Consider the following 13,549-nt stretch of genomic DNA (forward strand, 5'->3'; position numbering starts at 1 on the left):
AATTAATTTCCAAGAGTGTAGTAAACTTACCCATCCATCTGTGTGTGTCTATCAGAACACCGGACAGTGTTACTGTAAAACCAATGTGTGCAGTGGAACTTGCAACGTGTGCAAAGACGGATACTTCAACCTGCAGAAGGGCAACTACTTTGGCTGCCAAGGTATGAAATGAATTACAGGCAGAGATTCTCAATACTTTAATGAAGAGTCAGTTTAAACCTCATCCCTGTGTGTGTTTGCAGGTTGTCAGTGTGATATTGGAGGTTCTGTTGGGCAGATGTGTGATGACAGACATGGACAATGTCGATGCAGACCCAATGTGGAGGGACCCAAATGCACCCAGTGAGTGACAGCAAGAGGACTACATGAATTGTGCTGTAATCACATATGCGTCGTTAAATCACTCTGCTGTGTTTGTTTAGACTCCGGCCGGATCATTATTTCCCAGACCTGCACCATATGAAGTTTGAGGTGGAAGACGGCACCACCGTGGATGGACGTCCGGTGAGGTTTGGTTACAATCCTTTGGAGTTTGAGAGTTTTAGCTGGAGGGGCTACGCTCAGATGTCCCCCATACAGGTGAGATACACGTACACACCAATGACATCAACACAAACATGAATCCTGTAGGGTAGAGGCTAAATGATACTTTAAAATGTACTTTAAAATAAAATAAATAAATAAGTAATAATAAAACATAATCAAGCCAAGTCAAGCTCTGTAGCCTTTTAACAAAACATATACAATTCAAAATTTTCAAATTATAGTTAATATATTAACTATAATTTGTTTTAATATTAAAATATTTTATTTACAACTACATTTTTATTACATTATTGAATGCTAAATAATTTTTTATTATTAATTGCATATTATTTTTAGTTATTTATATTATTATTAGCATTATTATGTATTTTAGCCTGTTGCTTATCAACTTTTTGGTTCAGCACTTAAAGTCAACAAGATATAAAAAATTTGGCCCATTTGCTTTCTTAATGCACATTCATGATCTTGTGTGTTTCATCAGTGCACATTATTGTAAATAAAAAATGTCTTTGTGATCTTTCATGAAATTGTGATAACTTGCCTCTTGTCATGTAGAGACCACATTTCACAATCCAGTCAAGTCCCTCCACATATTTGTATTCACTCAGAAATACTGTACATTACAGAATTAAAATAGATTGTGTCAACCCTGTTTCATGTTGACTTTAAAGCTTCTATGAAGATAATAATAGTAATCTCACTAATTAACATAATAAATTATTCCATGTTTGTATTATTTTCTATAACTAATACATTATGAATGAGATATTGTAACATGCTCTAGTTCATGTATTTTGTGCATTTGCATGCATGTGTGTAAACCCTGCCTTGTGCAATACATCGTTCAAATACTTTGTGTGTGATGTGTCATTAAAATGTGATGTGACTTTGGTTGGGCTTTGATCAAGGGTTTTGATTGGTGCTGCTTGCTGTGTTTGGCTGGGCGCTTTAATGTTGGTGGTGGTATAAACGAACAGCTTTGCATTTGTCTCTCTTGTTCTGTCTATCTCTGTTCTGTTCTGTGGACGGTCTCTTGTTCTCTAGCCACGGGTTTTGGTTGAGGTGGTGGTTGGCTCTCCAGACCTGTTTCACGTGGTCTTACACTATGTGAACTGCGGTGGCATGGACGTGAGGGGTCGGGTCTCTGTGATCGATGATGGCAGACAATTTGTGTGTGGTAACTGTAAGTGTTTACGCTCTCCTCCACCTTTCTCTTTCCGCCTCCCTCACTTCCTGGTCACGTTCTTGCTCTTAGAGTAAGAAGCTGGTGACTACCTGTTCTCCTTGATCCTCTCTTCCAAAACATCCTCCCACTTCCCCTCATGTTCAAGACACACACATTGCAACCTTCATCCCACATTGCACACACATTGATCAGAAACTAATAGGTCAGATCTTTAACACAGACTGTATTATTTCCTGTACATTCTCTCCCCTTCTCCCTTTTCCCCTCTCTTTTTCTTCCTTGTCCTCCATCTCAGAATACAGTTAAAATGATGGTGAACGTGCGTGAAGCAGACATGTATCTCACACGCGTCATCCTCAGATATGTAAACACGCAGTCGGCCTTGTCCAATGGTAAAATCACAGCCTATCAAAGCAGCAGAAGAGGTACGTCTGATGGTTCGATGTGCTGCTAATCGCAGTTCTGGACTGTCGTCGCTTTCTCTGTTTCATAAAGTAAAGGAAAAATAAAGGAAATCACAAATGAGGTTTAAACTTTCAATTTGCTTATTAAAGGAATAGTTCAAACAATAATGACAATTCTGTCATCATTTACTCACCACCATGTCATCCCAAACTTTTTGAGTTTCTTTTTCCATGCAACTCAACAGGAGAAACTTTGAAGAATGTTACAGTGACAATACAGTATACAGTGATCAGGTGCTGACATGTTTCAAAACGTAATAAAAAGCACCATAGAAGTGTTCCATATGCACACCTCATGCCATACAGTATATTCAATGTCTTCTGAAGCCGTGCAATAGGTTTGTGTGAGGAACAGATCAAACAAATCAAAAGTTGCTGTGGAAATCCCTCGAGAGCTCTCAAATCTCATTTGTGCTACCGCACTTTCAAATGGAGTTTCATAACAAAGTTCGGGAGAAGCATGTTAATTTAATCTGACTAATCACATCACCAGAGTAAGTGTATATAAAAGCTGCTTACATCCATGCTGCGACGATCCCTCCAGCATCCCTCCACCTCCCCATCTCCTCTAGTCTATACAATAAAAACTCAACAAGTCCGGGGGTGTTCGAGCTTGGGTCAAGTCACGAGACTCGAGCACGCCTCCAGGGACAGCAAGCCAAACACATTTACACTATCCTCATTGCAGGATTACATTAAATTCGAACTACTGAAGCAGATTATTCAAATTTTGATTAAAAGATGGTGCTTGGCATCATTTGATATAAAACCTGGCATGACATGTAAGCATGCCATTTGAATGTAAGCTAATGAGATTTAAGAAAGTAAAGATTTTCAGTGCATAACATCTTACATTTTGGTCTGATTTTTACACAAAGCTATCATATGCATACAGAATGCTTGGCAAATAGCACACATGTTGTATGGCCTATTTTTATGGTGCTTTATCTTTGCCGTTTCTATTTACATTAATTGTGTGAAATAGAGCAGTATAAACTTTCACTTTGTGGGTTCCATGGATAAATGTAAATCATTCAGGTATACTAAAGGATGGTGAGTAAATGATAAGAGAATTTACATTTTTGTCTGAACTATGCAGTTAAATGAATGGTTTACCCCACCCTCGTGCCATCTCAGATGTGTATGACTTTTTCTTCTGTAAAACACAAACAAAGATATTTAGACGATAATCTCAGCTCTGTTGGTCCTGACAATGCAAGTGACCAAAACATTGAAACTCCAAAAAGCACATAAAGGCAGAATAAAATAAATCATACGAAGCTTCAAAGGTCTGGCCATCGCTCTTGCATTGTATGGACCAACAGAGCCAAGATATTCTTCTAAAAATCTTCATTAAAAGTAATGAGAGAATTTAATTTTTTGGGTGAACTATTCCTACCTTGAGTTTTTCAGACTAACACACACACACACAAACAGACACACATCTTCTGGAACATAACTATAGATACATGTGTTAATTGTATTGATTTATAAACTAATCTTATTTACATGTTGGCATCATAACTATTTCCCCACAAACCCAGTCTTTGTCCTTTTCTTTCTAGGCTCTGAGCAGTCAAAACAGATCGTCTTTGCACCCAGTTCAGAACCCACATTTGTCAATGTGCCCCAGAACAGCTTTATGGAGCCATTTGTGTTGAATCCTGGAACTTGGACTGTGATTATAGAGGCAGAGGGTATTCTGCTGGTAGGCTTTCCATCTTAAACCTACTAAATGTATATTGACTCTACGTTAGTACTTGAAAAACTGGACACTTTCTTGCTCTCTGTCTACAGGACTACCTAGTGCTTTTGCCTAGTGCGTATTATGAAGCTCCCATCCTGCAACTTAAATTGACTGAACCCTGTTCTTACAGCCCGATACAGGATGCCAGTCAGAAGTCAGTAGTACAGCAGCTATTTTTTTGTCCACATGCATGTATCATATGGTGTACCTCTTATATGCAATGCAACTAGAGTAATTGTTGTTGTGGTGCGTTTAGCTGTCTGCAGTACATGTACCTGTCTCTGGAGGAGTTCCTGACCATCTCCGGCAACGACGCCAGCTGCAGGTCTGATAATCACCTGCCCAGACCTTGCCACACTGAAAAGATCACCCCTCGCCATCCCAGCATGGCCATCTGCAGCGGCAACGATGTGAGTATGTGTGTGTGTTACGTGTCTCAAAACATAGTAAAATCCTGACATAGACAGCTTGTTTAGCCATCATAAGTGCTTGATGATGCTGTTATGATGCCAAAAAACACTGTGTCTAGGTAGGCAGCTCACTAATAGAGCAAACAGATTTTGAGAAACATTTTCAAAGTCGATAATACTCATGTATTATCTGCATCTGCATTGCAGGTGGGAACTAAATAAATCATGTTTAACAAAATAAATTAATTATTGATGAATTTGGGATTAGTGAGATTGTTTGTATATGTGTTCAGATGAGTGTTCAGCTGCGTGGTCTGGTTCCTGTCCCTGGAGAGTATGTGTTTGTGGTGGAGTTCGCCAGTGAAGACGAAGCCCCTCAAACTCTCACTGTGTCTGTCAACTCATGGGGCGAACGCACACATCAAGAGCAAATAACACTGCTCCCCTGCAAATACAGGTGTGTGTGAGGTCACAACAACATTGTTCTTTTGTTTATTTGTGCTTCACATACTCACATGTAAAGGGGTGAAATGGGACCCTATTCTACACTTTTTTTTAGCATTTTATTTTTTACAAACACAAACTTTTTTGAATGACCTGTTTTTGCATCTTAGCTTTACATAATAAATTGACTGGGGAAGGAGCATTGCATTGCGAATGAGTCTACATAGTACATCAACCTCTGTTATTTCAAAAGAGCAAGGAAATTGCATGACCCCTTTAATTATTTAATTGAGTGTTCTTTTTCCTCTTTTTTTCCCACTGCATTTACAGATCAAAATGTGTGTCTTTATCTGTATGTGTGCAGTTTTCTGTGTCGAGCCGTGTCTGTAGACGACATGAAGCGTGTTGCAGTCTTCACTCTCTCTGCGGAGGCTGATATCCAGCTCATTGCTGACAGAAGCAGTTTCTTCTTGGTTAGAAGATGTTTCTGCTTAAGTCCACCATGAAAGCAATTAGTGTCCATAGTGAACTTGTGTAATTTACGAATGTGTGTTTGGTTTTCCCCATCTAGCACAAAGTGTTCCTCATTCCTCGTGCTCAGTTCACCATGGAGTACCTGAAGCCCAGAGTTCACTGCATCAGCACACATGGTCACTTCTCTCCAGACAGGTGACTACAAATAGGCTAGATTTTTGGAATGTCAACATATTTACAGTACTTGGATTTTTGTATATACTGTATCTTAGATATATATACTTAGAGGCATACTTGGAAATATAGCTTACAATTTAGAATGAGGTTCCATTAACAACATCACAGTAGTTAACATGAACTAAAAATGAACAATACTTTTACAGCATTTATTATTCTTGGTTAATGTTAATTTCAACATACTAATACATTTTTAAAATCACATTTTTGTATTTGTTAACATTAGTTAATGCACTATGAACTAATGTTACCAAACCATAAACAAATGTATTTGTATTCACTAACATTAACATAGATTAATAAATGCTTATTTAAAGTGTTACCGAAATACATTTATAGCTAAAACATTTGTTATACTTGAATAAATAGATTCTTAGAAATATCTTCCTCAAAATGTCTTAGCGCCATGCTTTATGGTGGTTTGAACATGATGTATGGTTTCCTCTTCCAAAACTGATGATGTTTTGTGTTCTCTGCCACTCAGTGGCTCCTGTATACCATCTCGGTTCCAGACTCCACCTCAGTCTCTGGTTTTGAAGGAGGGACAGGCCTCCTCTGTTCCTGAGCCGGTTCTGGCTTCAGCCCCTGACCCGACCCTCTACAAAGACAGACCCTCTACATCCACACCACCAACAGCAGTTGATAACAGTGAACACATTCTTTTGGACTCTACTCGGGTACACACAGCACCTTACGCTTTCATTTCCATCCAACTTATGTCACTTTAAACAAACCTTTTTTCTTCATTTATCTTTCCTGTACTCCTGTCCTTTTGTTGGAACCGCTTTTCTGATGCTCAAAATGTAAAACAAACTGCCACAACAAGTCTTCTAACTCTCCTAATGTTTATGTGTTTTGTTGATTTCCCAGAATGCTGTGGTGTATTCGACCCGTGTAGATGTACTAGGCCGTTATGTGTTCATCCTGCACTATCATCAGCCCCTGCACCCGACCTTCCACGTCCAGTTCTACATCAATGGTGGACGCATTTGGCAGGGTAAGAAAATCGAACAAAGGCACGCACTGTGATGAGTGATGTTGTATTAAAGGGATTGTTCACCCAAAAATGAAAATTCTCTTATCGTTTACTTACCCTCATGCCATCCCAGATGTGTATGAATTTCTTTCTTCTGCAGAACACAAACTGAGATTTTTAGAAGAATATCTCTGCTCTGTTGGTTCATTCAGTGCAAGTGAATGGTGATCAGACCTTTGTAGCTCCAAAAATCACATAAAGGAAACAGAAGTAATTAATATGACTCCAGTGGTTAAATCCATTTCTTCAGAAGCAATATAATAGGTGTGGGTGAGATATAGATCAAACTTTAAGTCATTTTTTTACTTTAAATTTCCACTTTCACTTGCACTCCTGAAAGTCAATGTGGTGCCTGTTTAGTTTCACTTCCACATCTGAAAGTGAAAGTGGAGATTTAGAGTGAAAAAGGACTTAAATATTGTTCTGTTTAACCACTGGAGATATGTGGATTACTTTTATGTATCCTTTATGTGATTTTTGGTCTGATCACCATTAACTTGCATTAAATAGACCCACAGAGCAGAAATATTTTTCAAAAAATCTTCATTTGTGTTCTGCTGAAGAAAGAAAGTCATACACATCTGGGATGGCATGAGGGTGTATAAATCATCAGAGAATTTTCATTTTTGAGTGAACTATTCCTTTATCTTCTGTAGTAGCACTTTCTGCTCAGAATAGGATGTTCATTATGGTATATTTGCCCAATTCATCTGTTCCAGGCCATGTCAATGCTTCCTTCTGTCCCCATGGTTATGGTTGCCGTAGTGTTGTCATGTCAGAGAACCAGATTATCCTGGATGTGACAGACCATGACGTCATCCTGACCCTGCGTGTTCCAGACAGGAAGACATTATGGCTGGTGAGTGTGTTTTTTAAGGCATGCAATAATGTCCCTATAACCTGACAGATATCACCGAAATAGGTGTCCTGAGAAATACCTGTCTCTGTGTTAGCATTTTGAGCATTCGGGTTTGCTGACATTGGTTGGCTGACATGCCTTTGTAGGGCAGGCTTTTTTTAGATAGGGTTTAAGAGATAGTGGCAGTCTAATTTAGTGGCAAACATCACCTTTAAAACTTTTTTGGCATCAAGAAATGTAATTTAAAAATGAATTTAAGGATTCAGAATTTATAAATTTCAATGACAATAAAATGTCTCCTTTACTTTCTCTCTGACTCTCTGTGGTATGTCTCCATTGTGTGTGCATGTGTGTTTTAGGACTATGTGCTGGTTGTACCAGAGAGCAGTTACAGTTCCAAATTTTTGACAGAGGAGCCTCTGGACAAATCCTATTACTTCATCAGCAACTGTGGACAAAACAGCTTCTACATCAAGTACGATACTTCTATGGAAATACATGCATTGTGGAAAAGCCTGCAGTTATCATCCGTCCTAACATTCCCTTTCTCCTTTTAGCCCATCCACAGCATCTCAGTTCTGCCGCAACTCTGCTGTGTCTCTGTCTGCCTTCTTCAATAACGGCGCTGTGCCCTGTGGCTGTCATGAGGTGGGCGCTGAGAGTGACACTTGTGAGACCTTTGGTGGGCAGTGCAGGTGCAAACCCAATGTGATTGGCCGAGACTGTTCCCAGTGTGCAACGGGCTACTACGGCTTCCCCAACTGCAGATGTGAGCATCAATCAGCAATAAGATTGTGAATGGATGAATGGCTGGATTAACAAATTATTATTGTCGACAAACGAAAAAGACGGATGGGAGTATGATCTTCTTTCCTTTTCTCTACAGCTTGTAACTGTGGTTCACGTCTATGTGAGCCTGTCACCGGTGACTGTATCTGTCCTCCACATACCCTGCTGCCGGATTGTTTCACCTGTGAGCCGCAGACATTTGGCTGCCATCCTCTGGTGGGCTGTGAGATGTGCAACTGCTCCAGACCTGGAGTCACCTCACTGGATATCAGCTGTGACACACACAACGGCCAGTGCAGGTGCAGTACAGCTGAGCACACCACACACTCATCTGCATGGATCTGCGCTTTGATTTGTAAAACTGTTTTATTTACTTTCTTGAAAATACGTCCATGTTACATTTCACTTTAAAATCAAAAGAAACATTTATTATTGTTATAAAATGTAATGATTGCTTTATAATTAGCAGAAAATAAAGCCTTTTAAATAAAAGAATATGTAATAGATAAATAATAAATAAAGCTGATTTTTTTTTGCATTGTTTTGACATTATTTTCATGACAACATGCTGTCACATGTTGAAGCTGTGATGAAATAGACTTTTACATTGTTTGTTTAAAATCTAAAAACAATATGAAATTTACCAGTCCACGTGTTCTACCATTGCATCCACCATGAGCAGCAAATAGTCAAGGGTTACTCTCAGACCATGACATTGCCTGATTAATTTAGGATTATTAAAAAAAGTGTTGACACAAAGTGAGGACACAACTTTGATTGACAGTTTTTTTTCATGGAAAATTGTATTTAAAGTTTACTTGATGTGTTGTTTGATATCTTACAGATCCTTACCTTTCATCTGATATTTATATTTATGAACTTGTTGCATTTTTAAACACTTTGTTTGGCAGTTTAACATTTTGACCTCTTGCTGAGGACAGGTTAACTTGCATGTGCTTCCAAGTAAAGAGCATGCATTTATTCTAATTAAATTATTTAAATATATCAGTAACGAATGCCCTAAATATACACATTCTAAATATACACATTTCCTTTACGTTGAACTTTTCCAGTATTTTTGTTATTATGAATTCTTTAACATAAAGAGGACTTTTGTACTGTATGTACTACATGTTTTGTTCCTTATCTCAAGAATCAGTGCAATGTAAATACAGGTTCAAGTTCAATGGATTGTTTACATCTAACACTTTTTGCCTGAGACGAACAGACGTTTTTGTTTTTTCTGTGAACCGCTGCCTGAAGGATTGATATTATTAACCACTGTCTCTCGTCATAACAATGCTGTCTATATAAGGATTAAGCACAGAAATTCCAGAGGTATTTATTTTTAGGAGATTTCATTATATTCTATTGGCCTCAAAGTCCCCTCATAAGGCAGTGTTTAAAATCTGCAGGGAGGAATGTTCAAGAATGATCTGAGCTGCAGTGGCTGTGATCTGCTCTGAATACCTCCAGCCATGCCTTCACTATGAGAGACAGTCACATGTCCTAGCATTCAAGCCACAGTTTACACAGCCTTACCAAAAACTTTCTTATCTGAACTATTCTTGTGTTCTCAACTCATCTTCTACCTCTTCTTTTTCTCTGTTCTCTCATTCAGCTCCCATAGTGTGCCATTGTGCATACTGCTCTCATCCCCTTTTTCCCACCAGAATGCCTATACTTATTTTTATTTGATCTTGATATGGAAATTACATAAGAGTTCCAAACCTAGCAGTATCACACTAATGAAATATGAAAACAGTTATGCCCTGTCTACTGGGTGGTGCTGTGTTGAATTACGACCATTCCATGAGGTCACATTTGTTAGATATAACTGGAAAGTCAGAGCTGTGGCTTAGCAGGTAGTGGAAGTGCTTAGAAATGTTAAGCTGTGGTGGTCATGTAGCCAAAGTAAGTTTAAAGGGTGTCTTTCCACCCTCTTCTCTCATCCTTTCTTTTCCTCTCCCTATTGCTATCAATAAAATTGGTAAAAAGACCACTTTATAAATATATACAGTGGTCATCTAGTGCCATGGTGCTTTTTAGTGGATGTATGAAGTCAGTCTCATTAAAATTCACACAGGTGTCCTAGCAGAGTACACACATAGTTTGGGTTTAAAGGAGATTACAATAGGCAATTAGTCCTGTGCTCCCTGCCCTAATTTTCCCAATTTGCTGCTGTGGAATTCCACAACAGTTTGTCACATTCCATAGTCACATTTCCACTTCACTCTGAGAGCTTATTGGACTCTTCCCAGACATTACACACCATAAAACAGAGACCAGGATCATAGCTACAGGTATCACATGATACTAGAGGCAAACAGCAATAGCTGGCACTGAAAACAGACACAAAAAGCTTGCACTGGCATGTACTAAAGCAGCTCTGTTAAATGAAATCTTAAAGCTGAATTCATACTCTACATTTTTCATTGTATTTGCAACATGCAATATATAGTATTCTCTGTCCAGGTGCAAGAACAACATTGTTGGGCGTCAGTGTGACAGGTGTGCCCCAGGTTTCTATGGATACCCCAACTGCAGACCATGTGACTGTAACGAGGCAGGAACTGAGATAAATGTGTGTGACTCAGTCACAGGCCACTGTTTATGCAAGGTGCGTCTTCCTGTCCATTCATGTCTGCCTTTTGTTTTACATTTAAAGGGATAATTCACCCGAAAGTTAAAATTATGTCTTTATTTACATCCTCTTGTTTTTCCAAACCTATATGACTTTCTTCCGTGGAACACAAATGGATATGTTAGGTAGAATGTTAGCCTCAATCACCATTCACTTCCACTGCATCATTTCCCATACAATAAAAGTGAATGGTTGCTGAGTATTAATACTAAATAGTAAGGACATTATTAAAACATTAATAAAGTGTTATTTTATAAAACAAAATAATTGTCATCCATTCACTAGAAGATACAGTATTTTGTATTAATTGACATGTAAACTTAGTTAACAGTTCTCTAGGTGTGGTGTACAGTGATATGATGAACAGGTGTTTTGTGTCTTAGCTGTTACCATATTTTATATTTTAGTAAGGCGAGAATTTTGTATTGACCAATCAGCATCTAGGACTGGAACTATCTATGTTATAAGAGTATTTATATAAGTTTTCTCTCAGATCACTTACTTTCAATAAACTCTCCCTGATAAAGTAAGCAATTTTGTATAACACCTGTGTAAATGTCAATGCTGTGTCTTCTCTCTCTCTCTCAGGAAAATGTTGAGGGCTCTCGCTGTGACCAGTGCAAACTGGGAACGTTTTATTTGGACCCCACCAACACTAAAGGCTGCACTAAGTGCTTCTGCTTTGGAGCTACTGACCGCTGCCGCAGTTCTGACAAACGCAGGAATGAGGTATTCTTCAAGTCAGTTCAGTCATGACAACTCTCAGAAAGATTTTGCATGTTAATGTGGGTATGGCATATTGATAGGATATTGGTCCTGGTGGACTAGATCTGCTATGCTGCTTCTGCTGCTGCTGCAGAGCAAGTACAGAGGATTGCTACTGCTAGAAAATACACAGTCATACTGAGTTAAGCATGTGGACATGCATAATTAGACAAACAGAAGACATGCTGCATCAAGCATGTATTAACATGCTGCTGCACAAATAGACATACAAATAATCCCCATGAAGCAGATCTAGACCTGTGCAGCTGGGAAGGAGGAGGGTTTCAGAAAACAAGTGCTCTGAAGTGCAAAACTGAGCAATTTAAATGCCAGACAAGAGAAAGTACACAAGTTGATTGCAAACTGATTACATTTAAAAGGTTCTATCAGCTTACACCAGTGGTTCTCAAATTTATTTGGTCTCACACCCTTTGAAACAACATAAACTATCGCTTAAAAAAAATAAATAAACCTAATCGAAAGTGATCAAAATGTACACTCAGGGGAATTTGCCAGGGAGGGTCTCCACTCTCCCTTGTGGGTAACCTGCTGTGTAGTGTTGAGGTCGCCCGGGACGCGAGTGGCTCACAGCAACATGAGGTGTCGTTGACACCAGAGGAGGAGACTTCGGAGGTTTCGGTTGTAACCACAATACACTTGGAGACCTGTTCTAGGGGAACACCTGCCCGTAGAAAAGTGAGGTCGGTCCAAGGGCTGAAGAGGCGGCGACAGATCGGCGTGATTGTCACGCGATATGTCCCGCGATATGTCCCGTGGCGCCATGCCCATCTCGGGATTTGAGTCCGGAGCCAGTGCTGAAGCGGTCTCATATGCATCAACCCAGTGTGGCCACCGCCATATGCCCCAAGAGCCTCTGAAATAGTTTCAGTGGAACCGCCCTCTTCTGTCTGAACGTCTTCAAACAGGTCTGCACCGACTGGGCGCACTCGTTCATGAGGCGTGCCGTCATCGAGACTGAGTCCAACTCCAGACCGAGAAAAGAGATGCTCTGAACCGGGAGGAGCTTGCTCTATTCCCAGTTCACCCGAAGCCCTAGTTGAGGTGCGAGAGCACCAGGTCCCTGTGTGAACACAACATATTGTGAGAGTGAGCTAAGATTAGCCAGATGTCAAAATAGTTGAGGATCCGAATGCCCACTTCCCTTAGTGGGGCAAGAGCTGCCTCTGTGACCTTCGTGAAGACGTGAGGGCACAGGGACAGGCCAAAAGGGAGGACTTTGTACTGGTACGCCCGACCTTTATAGCGATTTCCACAAGCTGGCAGCATTCTCACCCTTCACCGAGGTGAAGTGGATGCCGCTGAACCTGGGCGGGTGCCTGGCAAACTGAATCATGTAGCCGAGTCGGGCGGTCCGGGCCAGCCATCGCGACGGGTTGGAGAGCACAATCCATGTGTCCAAGCTCCGGGTGAGTTGGACCAAGGGCACAATCTCATCGGACGTACCGGCGGGTGGGGCCTCATGGCGGGGCGGAGCCAGAGAGGCCACATTGACGGGGCTTCAGCCCTGTGGCCATGCTGAGTCGAGTGACATTGAAGCACTTACTTGACTCCTGATACCCACCAGCGGATCGGTCGAGGAGGGGGGAGGAGGTACCTCATTCCCACGGTCCGTGAAAACCGTCCGGGCGTGGGTAAGTTTGTGCCACAACTGGGCGCGCAGGGGCGGGGGGACTCAGAGGGATCATACATCATTTCCGCATCAGCGTGTGACTGGGCAACCTCACCCAAAGATTTTTTTTTTAAAGATAATAATAATAATTGCAAGGATTCAAACCCATGATTGTTAATCCACCTCAATAGTATCTATAAAAGCATTTTTAAACTCCAGTAAACTTCCAGTAAGAATAAATGACTGATTTAGCCCATCCTGCCCAGCGCTGAGAAAAGTAACAGCTACTACTGCAGTGACAAGACTGAGGGATGAGAG

At 40.3% G+C, this 13,549-nt stretch overlaps 1 protein-coding gene across 1 annotated transcript in view; it reads left to right on the top strand.

Annotated features, from left to right (window-relative positions):
• The window catches only part of LOC127628542 (laminin subunit alpha-5-like), a 95,124-nt gene that overhangs the window by 47,128 nt on the left and 34,447 nt on the right, over positions 1-13,549 (top strand). The window contains exons 19-36 of the mRNA XM_052105335.1: positions 56-161; positions 243-342; positions 423-579; positions 2,028-2,157; positions 3,762-3,904; positions 3,994-4,097; positions 4,200-4,353; positions 4,647-4,810; positions 5,162-5,270; positions 5,369-5,466; positions 5,993-6,185; positions 6,379-6,505; positions 7,264-7,403; positions 7,763-7,878; positions 7,961-8,172; positions 8,290-8,491; positions 10,668-10,812; positions 11,425-11,565. Of these exons, the coding sequence (XP_051961295.1) occupies positions 56-161; positions 243-342; positions 423-579; positions 2,028-2,157; positions 3,762-3,904; positions 3,994-4,097; positions 4,200-4,353; positions 4,647-4,810; positions 5,162-5,270; positions 5,369-5,466; positions 5,993-6,185; positions 6,379-6,505; positions 7,264-7,403; positions 7,763-7,878; positions 7,961-8,172; positions 8,290-8,491; positions 10,668-10,812; positions 11,425-11,565 (2,541 nt within the window). The remainder of the gene's footprint in view (positions 1-55; positions 162-242; positions 343-422; positions 580-2,027; positions 2,158-3,761; positions 3,905-3,993; positions 4,098-4,199; positions 4,354-4,646; positions 4,811-5,161; positions 5,271-5,368; positions 5,467-5,992; positions 6,186-6,378; positions 6,506-7,263; positions 7,404-7,762; positions 7,879-7,960; positions 8,173-8,289; positions 8,492-10,667; positions 10,813-11,424; positions 11,566-13,549) is intronic.

Source organism: Xyrauchen texanus, chromosome 35 (genome assembly GCF_025860055.1).
Source record: "Xyrauchen texanus isolate HMW12.3.18 chromosome 35, RBS_HiC_50CHRs, whole genome shotgun sequence".
In the NCBI taxonomy this organism is placed as follows: Eukaryota; Metazoa; Chordata; class Actinopteri; order Cypriniformes; family Catostomidae; genus Xyrauchen; species Xyrauchen texanus.